General features: G+C 35.1%; 1 protein-coding gene and 1 non-coding gene across 2 annotated transcripts in view; both read right to left on the minus strand.

The window, feature by feature from the left end:
* Positions 1-1839: 1839 nt before the first annotated feature.
* Ero1a (endoplasmic reticulum oxidoreductase 1 alpha) overlaps positions 1840-14500 on the minus strand; it is a 41675-nt gene continuing 29014 nt past the window's right edge. The window contains exons 10-16 of the mRNA XM_042677830.1: positions 10792-10818; positions 10606-10698; positions 8648-8894; positions 7744-7813; positions 4011-4097; positions 3790-3923; positions 1840-2125 (exon numbers count right to left, since the gene is read on the minus strand). Of these exons, the coding sequence (XP_042533764.1) occupies positions 2065-2125; positions 3790-3923; positions 4011-4097; positions 7744-7813; positions 8648-8894; positions 10606-10698; positions 10792-10818 (719 nt within the window). The 3' untranslated portion in view covers positions 1840-2064. The remainder of the gene's footprint in view (positions 2126-3789; positions 3924-4010; positions 4098-7743; positions 7814-8647; positions 8895-10605; positions 10699-10791; positions 10819-14500) is intronic.
* Positions 13139-13242, minus strand: LOC122106575. Its single transcript, XR_006147204.1, has one exon. It is a non-coding gene; the product is annotated as a U6 spliceosomal RNA (small nuclear RNA).

Consider the following 14500-nt stretch of genomic DNA (forward strand, 5'->3'; position numbering starts at 1 on the left):
TAAGGAACAAGCAAAAAGTTGTAAGTGATGAAAGAGACACTTTACAAAATATTAGCCACTGAAGGTAGGGTGGAGTAGGGGAGAAGGTCATGAGTATTAGGCATTATACACAAAATTATCAGTTAAACCTATTTACAATATTTTTAGAGTACTACGTGTGTCTTTAAACTTTTATATGTCATGATCACTTAATCCTCTGAGTCTCCAAAAGGAATGACTGAAGGAATGAAAATAGACCACATATTGTTGAACTTGCTTCTAGGATTATTCATTTAAAATATCCTGAACACATATTCATACATTCATTCAACAAATACTTGGATACAAACTGTATACTTGGCACTGGACCAGTACTTGGAATTATAACGAAAAAGTATACAGCAATGTAAAGTGACATTTCTAAAACATTGTATAAATAAAGCCAGCTTTTCTAACAATGTGACATCTCAACATGTTAAACCTGCTAAGTAAGATATGTAAGGTATCTATAAAAAAGGCATACAATTTTGAGGTATAAATTCTTTTTTCCCTGTAATTACCATGGGATATTACTTCCTAATATTTTTTTAATCATTGAAGAGCTTCCAATAATGAAAACCTCCCACAATTTACAGTTAGATTTTAAGGAGACAAAGGAAATAAATTTTGTGTACTAAAAAAAAAAAAAGGAACTAGAGGTGGTGGAACACAGGCTTGAATGAGAAAAAAAGCAAAGAAAATATGAGGCCCAGAGTTCAAATTCCAAGTACCAGATTACACATACACAAATTATATGTCCTATGATTACATAGTTCAAGCGTAAAAAAAGCAACAAAGCTAAAAAGTTTTAGATTGGGACTTGAAGTGATCCGTATTTTAAGGCTAAGAGGATTATAGCTCTGGACATATAGGGGTTTAGGGTTTAGGGTTGGAAGGATATGATGGCTTTCAAAGGACTAAGGGAGAAAATGGCACATATATATATATACATAGATATATCTATGTATATATATATATATATCTATGTATATATATATACATAGATATATCTATGTATATATATATCTATGTATATATATATATCTATGTATATATATATATATGAGGATGTAGCTCAGTAGTACAGAGCTTGCCTAGTATCAGGCCCTGGGTTCAATCTCCAATACTGGGGAAGGAAGGAGAGAGGAAGGGAGGGACAGCCAATGAACAATTGGTGAATCTTGGTAAAAGAGTTCATTGTACTATTTTAAAAACTTTTCTATAAATTTGAAATTACAATAAAAATAAAAAGTCTTCCCCCAAATTTTACTCAGTATAGGGAACATATTATGAGAATAAATATATAATCGATTCAACTTTTCATGTTTAAAAATCTCATTTGCCTTTAAGTTTTTATTTACCTTCCTATAAAACAACCCAATCAAAATATCAATATAACAATAAAAGTGATTTCTTTCATGCCAATGTGTTAAGATTTCTCAAATAAAACACAGGATGACTCAGATAATTTAAATTTCATTTAAATAATAAAAATAATTTTAGTATAAGTATGTTCCAAATATATGCAATGAACTTAGATTTTAAAGAAAATTAGTTATCAGAAGTTCAAATCTAACTTGAGCATCCTGTATTCTTTTTTGCTAAATCTGACAACCCTAAATGTATGGCTATTAATTATGGGTCATTCATAAGCCTCTTTAGCATCTTCCTATTATTAAACATTCTTCCCAGTTTAACTCCTCACATTACCACAGTTGTATTTTTTTTACCCTTCCTTACACAAAACTCCAGTTTGTGAAACTTGAGATCATTTGCTAGTCCTATCATAAATGAACCTGATAATCTTACTTTTGTTCAGTATTAAACTTTAAAATTTATGCCTCTTTATTGAGATAGTACTTTCACTCACAATATTATTAAACATAGACAGCACAATTTTTAAAAAAACTAAACAATTCTCATTTTTACAAAAAGAGCTTTATATAAAATGTTTGGCTTAGGACTGTCATTGCTTTTATGCCGTTGAATGAAATTCCACTCTTTGGCCTCCACTGTCCAAAATAGGTATATTTCAACTTGTTTTTCTTAATGAATATTTTGTAACAAGTTCCTGAAGTTTTCTAATTCTTTCACACTTGTAGAAATTCTGTAACCAAAAAAAAAAAACAAAATATTCTGTTTAGAAACTATCTTAGATAAATTTATTCACTTTACATTGTTGAAATATATTATTCACTTGAATATATTTAATAATTATTCACTTTACATTATTAAAATGTATAAAATATGTAAAGAAATTTCAACAAATTAAAAAGGTACATAAACTCTTTGATATATTTGCTATACTTTAGTTATTAATTTGGCGTAGTAAAACTAAGATAAAATTATCTAGAAATTAGCTTTTAATATTAAAGCATTAAAATATACAAAATAAAGTACATAGATATTGTAACATTTGTGTTTTAAGAATTCATAACAATATTAACATAGTATTAAAGTATGAATATTTATATAAAATACATAAGTATATAAGTATTAAAATACATATTTTAAATATTTATATATTAAAGTACATACTAAAAAGTTCAGGAATATATAAATATATTTTAAATATTTGCAATTATATGAATAATTGAAGATAATACACCATTGTTTAGAAAATGTACAAAGACTCAAAGCTACTGGTCTATAAAGAACAGAATAATTATTTTCTCTGATTTTTATGAAAATTAAAATTTGTTCCTTAATTTTGTATGCGATGTTTATTTTACGTGCACTTTAGCTCACTCTCCAGCATGTTAAAAGTAGCAGAATACACAATGAAACATAACTGTCCAGCTTCCAGTAATCAGAGAAATAATTCTGAAAATCAATTGAAAACTGTGGAGGGGAGGGGAAAGGATTGTGGGTATGTGCATGCCTGGAGACTTGAATTCAAGGTCTGCGTGTTGTCTCTTAGCTTTTCTAGCTCAAGGCTATCACTCTAAACCACACCTCCATTTCCAGCTTTTTGCTGGTTAATTTGAGGTAAGAGTTTCACAGACTTTTCTGGCTGTGATCCTCAGATCTCAGCCTCCTGAGTAGTGAGGATTGCAGGCGTGAGCCACCAGTGCCCAGCTTCTAGTTAGAATTTTTAATGAATCTTACTTTATGCTTTCCCTAAATCATTTGCTAGACAGTAATTTTTTTGAAAAAAATTAACCTTTTTTTATATAATGATGAATTCACCAAAAAACTTACATGTCTACCTGTATGAAGTAACATAATTTTTTTCTAGATCCTTCAAAAAAGAAATTGGACAGAATACAAACTGTTTTTTAAGTATTTTTTTAAATATATAAAATTCAATGAGTTTTGACATCTGATCAGTAAATTAATCATGAATATATAAGTCAATAGATAAAACTAAAGAATCACCTAATGATTGTATGTATGTGTGCGTGTGTGTGTGTGTGTGTGTGTGTGTGTGTGTGTGTACATGTAAGCAGGCACACACCTGTGCATACTAGTCTTGGGGTTTGAACTCAGGGCCTGGGTGCTGTCACTGAACTTTTTGCTCAATGCCAACACTCTACCACTTGAGCCACAGCTCCACTTCCGGCTTTTCTGTGGTTAATGGAGATAAGAGTCTCCATACTTTCCTGCCTAGGGATGGCTTTGAACCATGATCCTTAGATCTCAGCCCCCTCAGTAGCTAGGATTATAAATGTGCTAGTGCCTGCAAAAGAATATTCTTTACCTAGTTTTATCTGAGAGGTTGCATTAGGCTTACTTGTCTAATAGAAATAACTACAATATATTCAAACTAACCTTCCAAATGCATTCAATAATGAAACTATTTCTTGTCTGGTTAGATGGAATTCATAACTGGGTCCACTTTCTGGCATATTTGCTATGAGTTTCTCAGAAAACAAGATCTTCAGAGCAGTGCCCAAACCTTGAGTCTACAATAGAAATAAGAAAAAATAAATAAGAGAAAGAGAAAATAAGAAAATTCCTCATGGAAAGGGTAAGAAGATTGATTTTCTTACCTGCAGCTTTCCCCACAGCCGACATTTAAGACAACCAACACAATCCATGATTCTAGAAATGTTTCTAAAATGTAATCGAAAGTCTTCCTAAAAAAAATAGTTAACAAAATTTTATTATAATGTAACACACAGTCAGCTTAATGAGGTATTTCTAGGTGCAGAGTGCCCATACAGTTACTATGGAGTATCAAAACCAGAAAAGAAGCATCCCTTACAAACCAGAATCTTTACATATATGATTTCATTTAATCTCTACTACAAACCCACAGATAGATACAATCTAACCCTAATGAATTTTTTAAAATTCAGAAAAGTTAGTACCTTAAATTCTCACCTCTTGTAAATAACAAAGTTAGACCTCAGGCATGCCTTACTACAAAGCTAAACTACCTACCAAACTGTGAGAAATATGTCGACATGTCCTAGTGTATGTGATCATTATATGTCAATATGGGAGGGAGGAGGCGTTAAAAAGCATCAGTTCCTTCCCACCCCTTCCCCCAAAAAGAGGGAAGAAGCCAGGTGTTTGTGACTCATGCCTGTAATCCTAGCAATTCAGAAGCTAAAATCTGAAGATCACAGTTCAAAGCGAGCTCAAGCAGGAAAGTCAGTGTGACACTTACCTCCAATTAAGCACCACAAAAGCCAAAAGTGGAGCTGTAGCTCAAGTGGTAGAGTGCTAGCCTTGAGCAAAAAAAAGGCTCGGGACAGTGCCAGGCCCCAGGACCAGCACAAAAAAAAAAAAAGAGGGAGGGAGGGAATAGTTAAATTATAGCCCTTCTTGTATTACGTAGGGAGAATAATTAACATTATTTCCAATATGCAAAAATAACAAGATACAATAAACATCCATGTAAACACTACCAAAGAAACCATTGAAAGTACAATTGAAACCCCATGGATCTCTCCAAATTTCTGCATACCTTTATCTATCACTGTGCAAAACTTGGTGTGTTGTTCCATTCATGTTTTTATATATTTAATGCATATGTATATATCCATTTACTCCACTGAGAGTTATTAGTCTTTTTTTTTTTTTTAAAACCAGGGCTGAGAACCGAACCCACGGCCTTGCGCGCGCCAGGCGGGCGCCCTTCCGCTGGGCTAAACCCCCAGCCTAGTTATTAGTCTTTCAAGTAGCTTTCTTTGTCCTGGTCTTAAGAGTAAAACTGAAGTTTCCAGTCTTTTAAGCAGAAAATAGGCAGACCATCCATTATTTCAATTGCCTTATAATTTAGAAAGCATATAGTATTTTCCTTTTTATAATGTGATGAACCATACCCCAAACTTAACGAGATTTTTTTGTGTGTATGGTTAACTGAAATAAGAATCACATGTACTTTCTTGCCAAGACTGGCTTTGAACTGCAATCCCCTGCTCTCAGTCTCCTGAATAGCTAGGTTTATAAACAGGTGCCACTGCTACCCAGTTTCAAATAGATTTGAAACTGGAAATACATCAGCAAAGATTGTCACCCACTATATTCAAAACAGACCTCAGTTTGCTCTGGAGATAAAATGTCTCTGAGATACTTTGTTCAGCTCTGATATGGTCTGAAACAGCTCTAACATGCAAATGGTTTATCATAAGACTTCAGATATTAAATCTTTATTAATTCCAGTGTAAAGCCCAAAATACTATTATTGTTGCCATTTAGCCACAATATTTTCAATCAGATGTCTCCTTATCTGTTCAGTGAAAGATAATCGAAGTTAGGAAACTTATTCAAAAAACTGCTCAATAATTTTACTAGAGATAGGGTTTTTTTTTTTCTTTTTTTGTAGACAGGATCTGGCTGATTCTGGTGGCCTGGAACTCACTATGTACCTGAGGCTGATGAGCTGTGACCCACAATCCTCCTGCCTTAGCCTCCCAAATGCTGAGATTAAAGGCATAATACCACCAAGCCTGGCCAGATGTCATGCTCTGATTTAAGGTTTTTTCTTAAGCTGGTATTTTGAACCTTGACTTAAAGAAGACTCACACTTTTATCAATAATAGAGTAATAAAATTAAAGCATGTGTATACATTCTATGAGCAACTGAGCTCTAGAGGAGTTAATAGCTGTTTTAAGATTACAAAATCCATATGTAAATAAGATTATATATGACAGAATAAATAGCTCACACTTAAATTCTTTAAATTTCCAAATGGAAACAGATGTTATGAGCAATAGGATGCTACTATCATTAAACATGATAAATGTATCATGAGTTTGGGAAACTGTATTTTCATAACCAATATATACTCTTACGGGGAGAGGCCTTCAAAGTTTTTGAGTTTAAAGAGACTCTCACAACTACAAAGGTTGGAAAACTCTGTTCTAAAAGATTAGACATGGTTTTTGTAGACACTGTATAAATAAATGTGTTTGAATCTGGTAGTTCAAGTATTTGAATGTAACTGTTCTTGAGTAACTTTCTACAGAGAACATACACAGATGTGTAGCCAAATAAGTATTAAATTAAAACCATGTATCTTCTTCAAAGATGAACTTAATATGCTAGAATGAAATTAGTACTGTAGGATCAAAGTTTACTAGATCACAATAGAAGATCCCTATTACTTCCACAAATAATAGTCATGTCCAATAACATGAATATATCCCCAAATTATCTCAGATTAGAAGACTGAAGAAAAAGCCTGGTTTTATGGAGCTTGCAAAGAAAGTAGTTTTTGCTGTTAGATAATAGCTATTCTTGACCTCCCATCTAACCCCCGCTTTAAAGTATTTTTTGCTACAGAAACACACCTCAGTGGTTACATAATCTCCCAAACAGCTTCCAGGAACTGGAAAGTGAGTGGGAGGATACTGTAATAAGATTTCTTTTTTTCTTACTATTTTCAATATGTTCCTTATTTTTAGTTCACTTGCTAGTTTATTAGAGAGTATTCTGGCATCTGCTCTTTTTTTAGACTGTGCAAATTGGAAATATTTCTCACAATGTTTTAATCTAGTCAAAACTCTAGAACACTCAGCTCTCATGTCCTATGAAGATTTTAAACAGGGTCCTTACAGTCTTTCATCATGGAAAGGAAGAATAAGACGACACAGAAGAAGATTATTACTAATATTCTGGTGATATCTGATCAAACCCAGAGATATTAAGAGCTATCTGGCTTATCAATAGCTTTGCAATATGATTTTACTTGATTCCCTAGAACTGTCTCTGTCTCCCTTTTATAAGAACAATGAGGCAACACGTAGTTGGTCTTCCTCCCCCCCCCCATCCCCCACTCCTAAGGATTAAACCCAGGGTTCCCTAGCCTATTTCTTTGTACTGCTTTTGAGACAGAGTCTTTTTCCTTGGATTAGCCTCAAGCTCTCACTCCTCCTGTCTCCCAAGTAGCTAAGATTATAGGCTTGTGTGCTACCATGCCTAGCTTTGATTCTTTAATAGGTCTCTAGTAATATATGTCTGGTATTTTTAAGGCAAATAGAGAAAAAAATCATGACTCCAATCTTTTTTATAATTTTTTCAAATTTTAAGTATAAATTACACTGCTACTTATTACAGTCTCTATTCTATACAGTAGATCATTCATCTTTATTTTCCCCCGCTAAGCAAAACTTTGCACTCATTAAGCAATACATTCCTTTGCCTCATCCACCCCTTCCCAACTTCTGGCAAGTCTCATTTTACTCTCCACTTCCCACAAGTAACATTAGTTTCTATTCATATCTCTGTGTTAGTTTATGTCTAACAATTACGTTAAAGAATAAAGTAGTTACCTTTAGTTTATGTGCTTCTTTTTTATCCCCAGCAAAAAATGAATTCTCATCAAAATGCAAAGGGAATGACCTGTATTACAGAACAGAGAATATTTATTGTTTTTATCAACATTGAAACTCTCACAACATGATATTTTACTGGGCAGTGGTATATTTAGAGCAGAAAATAGAGTATTTATAAATATTAAAACTCCTGTTAATAGACTGGGAAGGTGGCTCAGTGGTAGAGTGCTTTCCTTGCATGCATGAGGTTCTGGGTTCAATTCCTCAACACCACATAAGCAGAAAAAGCCAGAAGTAGTGCTGTGGCTCAAGTGGTTAAGCATTAACCTTGAGCTAAATTGCTGAAGGACAGTGCCCAGGCCCAGAGCTCAAGCCCCAAAACTGACAAAAAAAAAAGTCTTGCTAATACAGTATTTTACTGGCCAGTGAAAATAATGTGATTAAACTAAGAGTAGAAAACAGTAACACCAAAAATGATCAAATGAATTCTGATACTTGGACCTAAATGCTAACTAACTGTCAAATATTGTCACCTGTGCAAGTATTAAAAAGTAAAAGAATGGATGCTAAAACTAAAAATATGTTCTTTATTGTACACAGGCCAAAACAAATAAGCAAAAAACACCTGAAAATCAATTCTAAAAAAAATAAGTAAATTTAATTTGTTTTTTCTTTAGTTTTTTAAATTTGTTTTTTATTTCTTTTTCTCTTTTTAGCAATACTGTGGTTTGAACACAAGGCAATGAAATTGCTAAGCAGGAACTCTACCACCTGATCCCCACCACTAGCCCCTAATTAATTTTTAAATAGTTTTCCTTTCTCTAAATATCCAAGAGCTTAATTTTAGATACCAATTTGGCACCCATATATTAAAGTATACATTCTCATATATATAATTTACTTGATTTCATGAAGTATTTCCAGAAGTAACATTTTGTTTTCTGCATCCTGAATTTTATTTCCAGTGAAGAGTTGAAAATCTGGGCGTTCAAAGAATGGTAACACTTTGGATAAGGCCCTTAATTCTATTAAGTAGAGAAAATATAAGTTTTTAAGCCTTCTTGGGCCTTCTCCTTCTGTCAAAATTCCATCAAACCGCTGCTGGAATTCTGTAATGTTGTGACCCCATTTCTTCTCCAACCAGGTTTCTAGGAAGAAAGAAGAAATAAATACTAAATTTTAAAATTAAGTAATTTCATTTTTATTACACTAGGTTATTTATACTCATAGAAATTTCATTTTGTACCTTAAAATAACCAAGAAAAATTTTCATGATTAGTCATTAAGAATTCTATTTTAGCCAGGTGCTGGTGGCTCATTCCAAATGGCAGAACATTCGCCTTGAGCAAAAAGCAGCTCAGGGACAACATGCCCAGAGTTCAAACCTCAGAACCAAAATTTAAAAAAAAAATCCATTTTACCAGTGCTGGAAGCTCACAACTGTAATGTTAGCTACTCGGGAGGCTTCCAGTTTGAGGCCCGCCTGGGCAGAAATGTCCATGAGGGTCTCATCTCCAATTACAATTTAAAAAAAAAAAAAAAAACTGTATATAGAGATGTAGTTGAAGTCATAGAGTGCTGCCAGCCTTGAATGAAAAATCCAAGCAAGAGTCAAGGCCCTGGGTTCAAGCCCCAGTAATGGTGCATGCTGAGTACCAATGGTTCATGCCTAAAGTCCTAGCTACTTAGGAGTCAGAAACCAGGAGGATGATCAAAGCCTACCATGGCAGAAAGGTCTGTGAGACTCCATCTTCAATTAACCAGCAAAACACCATGTTGGGGGCATGGCTCACAAAGTGGAGCACCAGCCACAAGTGACAAAGAAAAAAGAAAAAAGAAAGTCAAAGAAAATCTCTATTAGGATTTTAAAACTGTTGCTAATCAAAAAGCAAATTTCTGAATGCAAACACACCCAAGATCAAAATAGATCTTTTTTTTTTTTTTTTGTCGGTCGTGGGGCTTGAACTCTGGGCCTGGGCGCTGTCCCTCAGCTCTTCAGCTCAAGGCGAGCGCTCTACCACTTGAGCTACAGCGCCACTTCTGGTTTTCTGTGGTTTATTGGAGATAGGAGTCTCACGGTCTCTCCTGCCCGGGCTGGCTTTGAACCGCCATCAAAATAGATCATTTTAAAGAGAGTGATCATCTGAAATTATTGATGAGTTAGGGCACTAGGTCAAATCAAAGTTACTCTTTTGTTTCTACAAGGTAAAAATCCTTTAATTCCAGTAATGTATTATTGATAAAAGGAGAAAAAGAAAAGAAAAACAGTTCCAAAAGCATTCCTAAATCATAGAGAGCCGCAGGAAATGCTCACCCATTAAAGCTGGCAAACAAAAAGGCTCTGACACAATAATACCTAACAAGGGGCTGGGAAGGTGGCTCAGTGGTAGAGCGCTTGCCTTGCATGCATAAGGCCCTGAGTTCGATTCCTCAGCACCACATAAGCAAAAAGAAAAAAAGCCAGAAGTGGCGTTGTGGCTCAAGTGGTAAAGCGCTAGCCTTGAGCTGAAGAGCTGAGGGACAGCGCCCAGGCCCAGAGTTCAGGCCCCACAACCGACCAGACCCAAAAAAACAAAACAAAACAATAATACCTAACAAATAACCAAAATGGAGCTATTTTTAATTCTTACAACAAAGCAGAAGAATATTTTCAAAGTGTGTAATTTTTAGAGATTTCTTAAAGATCGTAAAGAGAGTTGACAATACACAGACCTACTGAATTATACTCAGATTTCCACATCCCTGGTTACTACCTAGCTTTTGACTGCCTAATATTCTCCCACGTCTGTCTTTCCCATTCAGGTAATACCAAGCAAATTCTGAAAATAAGCATGGGAAGGAAAAATCAATGAGACATACCTTGTAAGAGATATCTTGCACTCAAATGCACATTGATGCTTGCATGTAGGCCAGATATGAGTCTGTAGAATGCTCTTTTTTCTACACAAAGCCCTTAAAAAAAAATCAATGAGTTGGAAATAAAATTTGATAGGTGAATCTTATAATTAACGTTATGACTTTAAAAGTGAAAAATACGTAAATTACCTTCTAACCAGCTGTAAAAAGTGTTTTCTGAAATTAAAAAAAAAGAATAACTGTAACCTCTCTGTACATCACCTTTATAATAATAATTTTTTAAAAGAAAAATCACAAGATAGTAAAGAAATGCAAACATAACATTTTTCAATTTTTTTTTTTTTTGGTCAGTTGTGGGGCTTGAACTCTGGGCCTGGGCGCTGTCCCTCAGCTCTTCAGCTCAAGGCTAGCGCTCTACCACTTGAACCACAGCGCCACTTCCAGTTTTCTGAGTGGTTTATTGGAGATAAGAGTCTCACAGACTTTCTTGCCCAAGCTGGCTTTGAACCATGATTCTCAGATCTCAGCCTCCTGAGTAGCTAGGATTCCAGGCATGAGCCACCAATACCCAGCTTTTCAAATGTTTTAAGCATGATAAAACTCTCCAATGTTTTAAAGGCTGTTTAACCTAAAGGTCCAAAACATACTTGCCAATTTCTTCAAAGGAAGTAAATTCTTGTTGTAGATTCAGTTAAGTATAACTCTGTTAGTCAGACTTCAGGCTTAAGCATTGGCTGAGGTAACCCTAACCACATAATTTTTTGGATAAAGTATTTTACATGACATCAAAATATAGAATTTCAGCCAAGGATGTAGCTCAGTGATAGAGCAATGCCTAATATAATATAATCCTGGGTTCAATTCCCTTCACTACAAATAAAAAAAAACAGTTTCAAAGTTTCACAGTAAATCTATCAAAAATGGGAAAATAGAGGGATATAGCTACTCAGGAGGCTGAGATCTGAGGATCACAGTTCAAAGCTAGCCTGGACAGGAAAATTTATGAGACTTTTATTTTCAATTAACCACCAACAAGCTGGAGGTAGCAATGTGGCTCAAGTAGTAAAGTGTAAGCCTTGATCAAAAAAGCCAAGGAAGTGGTTAAGGCCCTGAGCTCAAAACCCAGTATTAACACACACACACACACACACACACACACACTCAAAGGAAAATATCATAGTTTTTTTTAAATTATAAAGTGGTACTGAAGGTATAATATTTGTAAACAGCTTGTAGTATTCATGCCATTCACTACTTCAAAGGGAATAATTTAGGAAAATGTTAAAATCAGATATAATTTATAGTTATAATCACAGATATTATACTTAGATCTAATAATTCTGCTTTTAAAAGTACTAAAGATCTGAGGATCACAGTTCAAAGCCAGTTCGGGCAGGAAAGTCCATGAGACTCTTATTTCCAATTAACTACCAACATAATCAGAAGAGGTGCTGTGGCTCAAGTGGTAGAGCACTAAAGCCTTGAGCAAAACAGCTCAGAGACAATGCTAAGGCCCTGAGTTCAAGCCACAGGACTGGCACGAATAAATCTACATATATTCTAAAGAAGGAACTAAATGAGACAAGGATTTGTAGAATGATTGTTATGCATCAATTTACCACCTCAATAAAAATGTACAATAATGCCTAGATTTATTTATATATATATATATATACATATATAACCAGTTACTATGGTAAAAATAATGTAAACTAGTAAATGACAAGAAAATAGAACATAATACATTGAAAATGCTTATTTGAAATATTCTTTAAAGTTATTATGATGTAAAAATTCATGTCGGGCACTGGTGGCTCATGCCTGTAAACCTAGCTACTCAAGAGGCAAGAGATCTGAGGACCGCAGTTCAAAGCCAGCCCAAGCAGGAAAGTCCGTGAGACTCTTATCTCCAATTAACCATCAGAAAACTGCAAGTGGCACTGTGGCTCAAGTGGTAAAGGACTAGCCTTGAGCTGAAGAGCTGAGGGACAGCACCCAGGCCCAGAGCTCAAGCCCCACAACTGACAAAAAAAATTCATGTACACAATTGCTGTAGAGGTGGTGAACATTATACTATCAGGTAAGAACATATTTATATACACATATATGTTGTATATATATTTATAGCAGTGTAAATAAGGACTACAGAATATGATCCCTATAGTGAGTTGAATTGTAACACCTACTTACGTCTTGAATCATTTTAGCCAGGTTGCTAGTGAGAGGTTTTGTTTTTGCTCTTGTTTTTGTTTTGGGTGGGGGATGCTTGTGATTGTCTGTATTGGGATTTGAAATCAGTGCCTCTTTCTCTTGCTCAGCTTTTTCAATCTCAGTGTTAATGCTCTATTACGTGATCCATGACTCCAGCTCTGGCTTTTGCTGGTTAATTGTAGATAAAAAATTTTTTAGGCTTGTCTACCTGTGCTGGCTTCCACCCTTGATCCTCAGATCTCAGTTTCCTGAATAGCTAGGATTGCAGGAATGAAGTACCAACCTCGTTGCTTTTTAATTATTTTTTCATCTCATTTTTGTTTTTATTTTTTATATACCATTCACCAATTTTTAAGTCATCCTTATACAGAGACCATGCTAACCTCTATATTGGCCCAATTTCAGAATATGTGCTTCCAAAGCAAGCACAGTAATTGGTTTCCTTATTTAAATTTTAGGATTTTCCCCCTCCGTTTCTCAGCAGCACTTGGGGAATGGGGGACCATATCTCTTGGGATCTAGCCTCTCAATGACATTTTCACTTAAGTTTTATAATCCTATAAAAGCTGTTCTCAATTTTACCTATGTTCTAATTAATCACCTAATTTGACAGCTGTCAAGAATAACCTTTGATATCTGACTAAAAGTAATATAGTACTTATAGAGGAGATTAATTCTCTATAGGCTAATAATCTCTTCTACAAGAGACAAGCCAGAGTCTTCAAATAGTATTGGAAAAGTCAAAGTAGCTTCCTCTAATGATCTAGGGCATAGGACAGAACTGGATAGAATAAAGCACTGTAACACAAAACTGAGAATTACAGGATAACCTCTACCAGTAACAAATCAAAGGCAGCTTTGGAACAGTAACCTTTCTGCTATACAATTTCCCTTCCAAAAACATCAGTTCTTAATCAACATTCTATTTAACTGCTACAGTTACCATGATATATAGTACAATAATAAAAAATAGCAATGGAAATGAGAATTTAGTATTCCATTATTTAGATAGAATTGGAAGATTAATTAATAAGAAAATAAGACTAGCCGGGCACCAGTGGTTCATGCCTGTAATCCTAGCTACCCAGGAGGCTGAGATCTGAGGATTGCAGTTCAAAACCAACCCAGGCAGGAAAGTCTGTGAGACTCTTATCTCCAATAAACCACTAGAAAACCGGAAGGGTGCTGGGGCTCAAGTGGTAGAGTGCTCCCCTTGAGCTGAAGAGCTGAGGGACAGCGCCAAGGCCCGAGTTCAAGCCCCACGACTCACAAAAAAAGAAGAAGGACGAAGATAAAAGAAAGAAGAAGGAAGAAGAACAAAGAAGGAGGAAGAGGAAGAAGAGGAGGAGGAGGAGGAAGAGAAGGAGGAGGAGGAGGAAGAGAAAGGGGAGGAGGAAAGGGGTACCTCACATTTTAGAAATTTCATCTAGAGGGACAAAGCTAAGCACTGACTTGGGTGTTTTGTTTCACATTGTTAAATACAGAGCTTTAAGAACAGCAAGCTTGGCTGGGAAGGGGGCTCAGTGGTAGAGTGCTTGCCTCCTATGCATGAGGCCCTGGATTTGATTCCTCAGCACACATAAACAGAAAAAGACGAAGCAGCGCTGTGGCTCAAGTGGTTAAGTGCTATTCTTAAACTGAAGAGCTGAGGGACATCGCCCAGGCTGAGTTCAAGCCCCACAACAGA

This window comes from Dipodomys spectabilis, unplaced genomic scaffold (genome assembly GCF_019054845.1).
Source record: "Dipodomys spectabilis isolate Male_0828 unplaced genomic scaffold, ASM1905484v1 ptg000042l, whole genome shotgun sequence".
NCBI classification, from domain to species: domain Eukaryota; kingdom Metazoa; phylum Chordata; class Mammalia; order Rodentia; family Heteromyidae; genus Dipodomys; species Dipodomys spectabilis.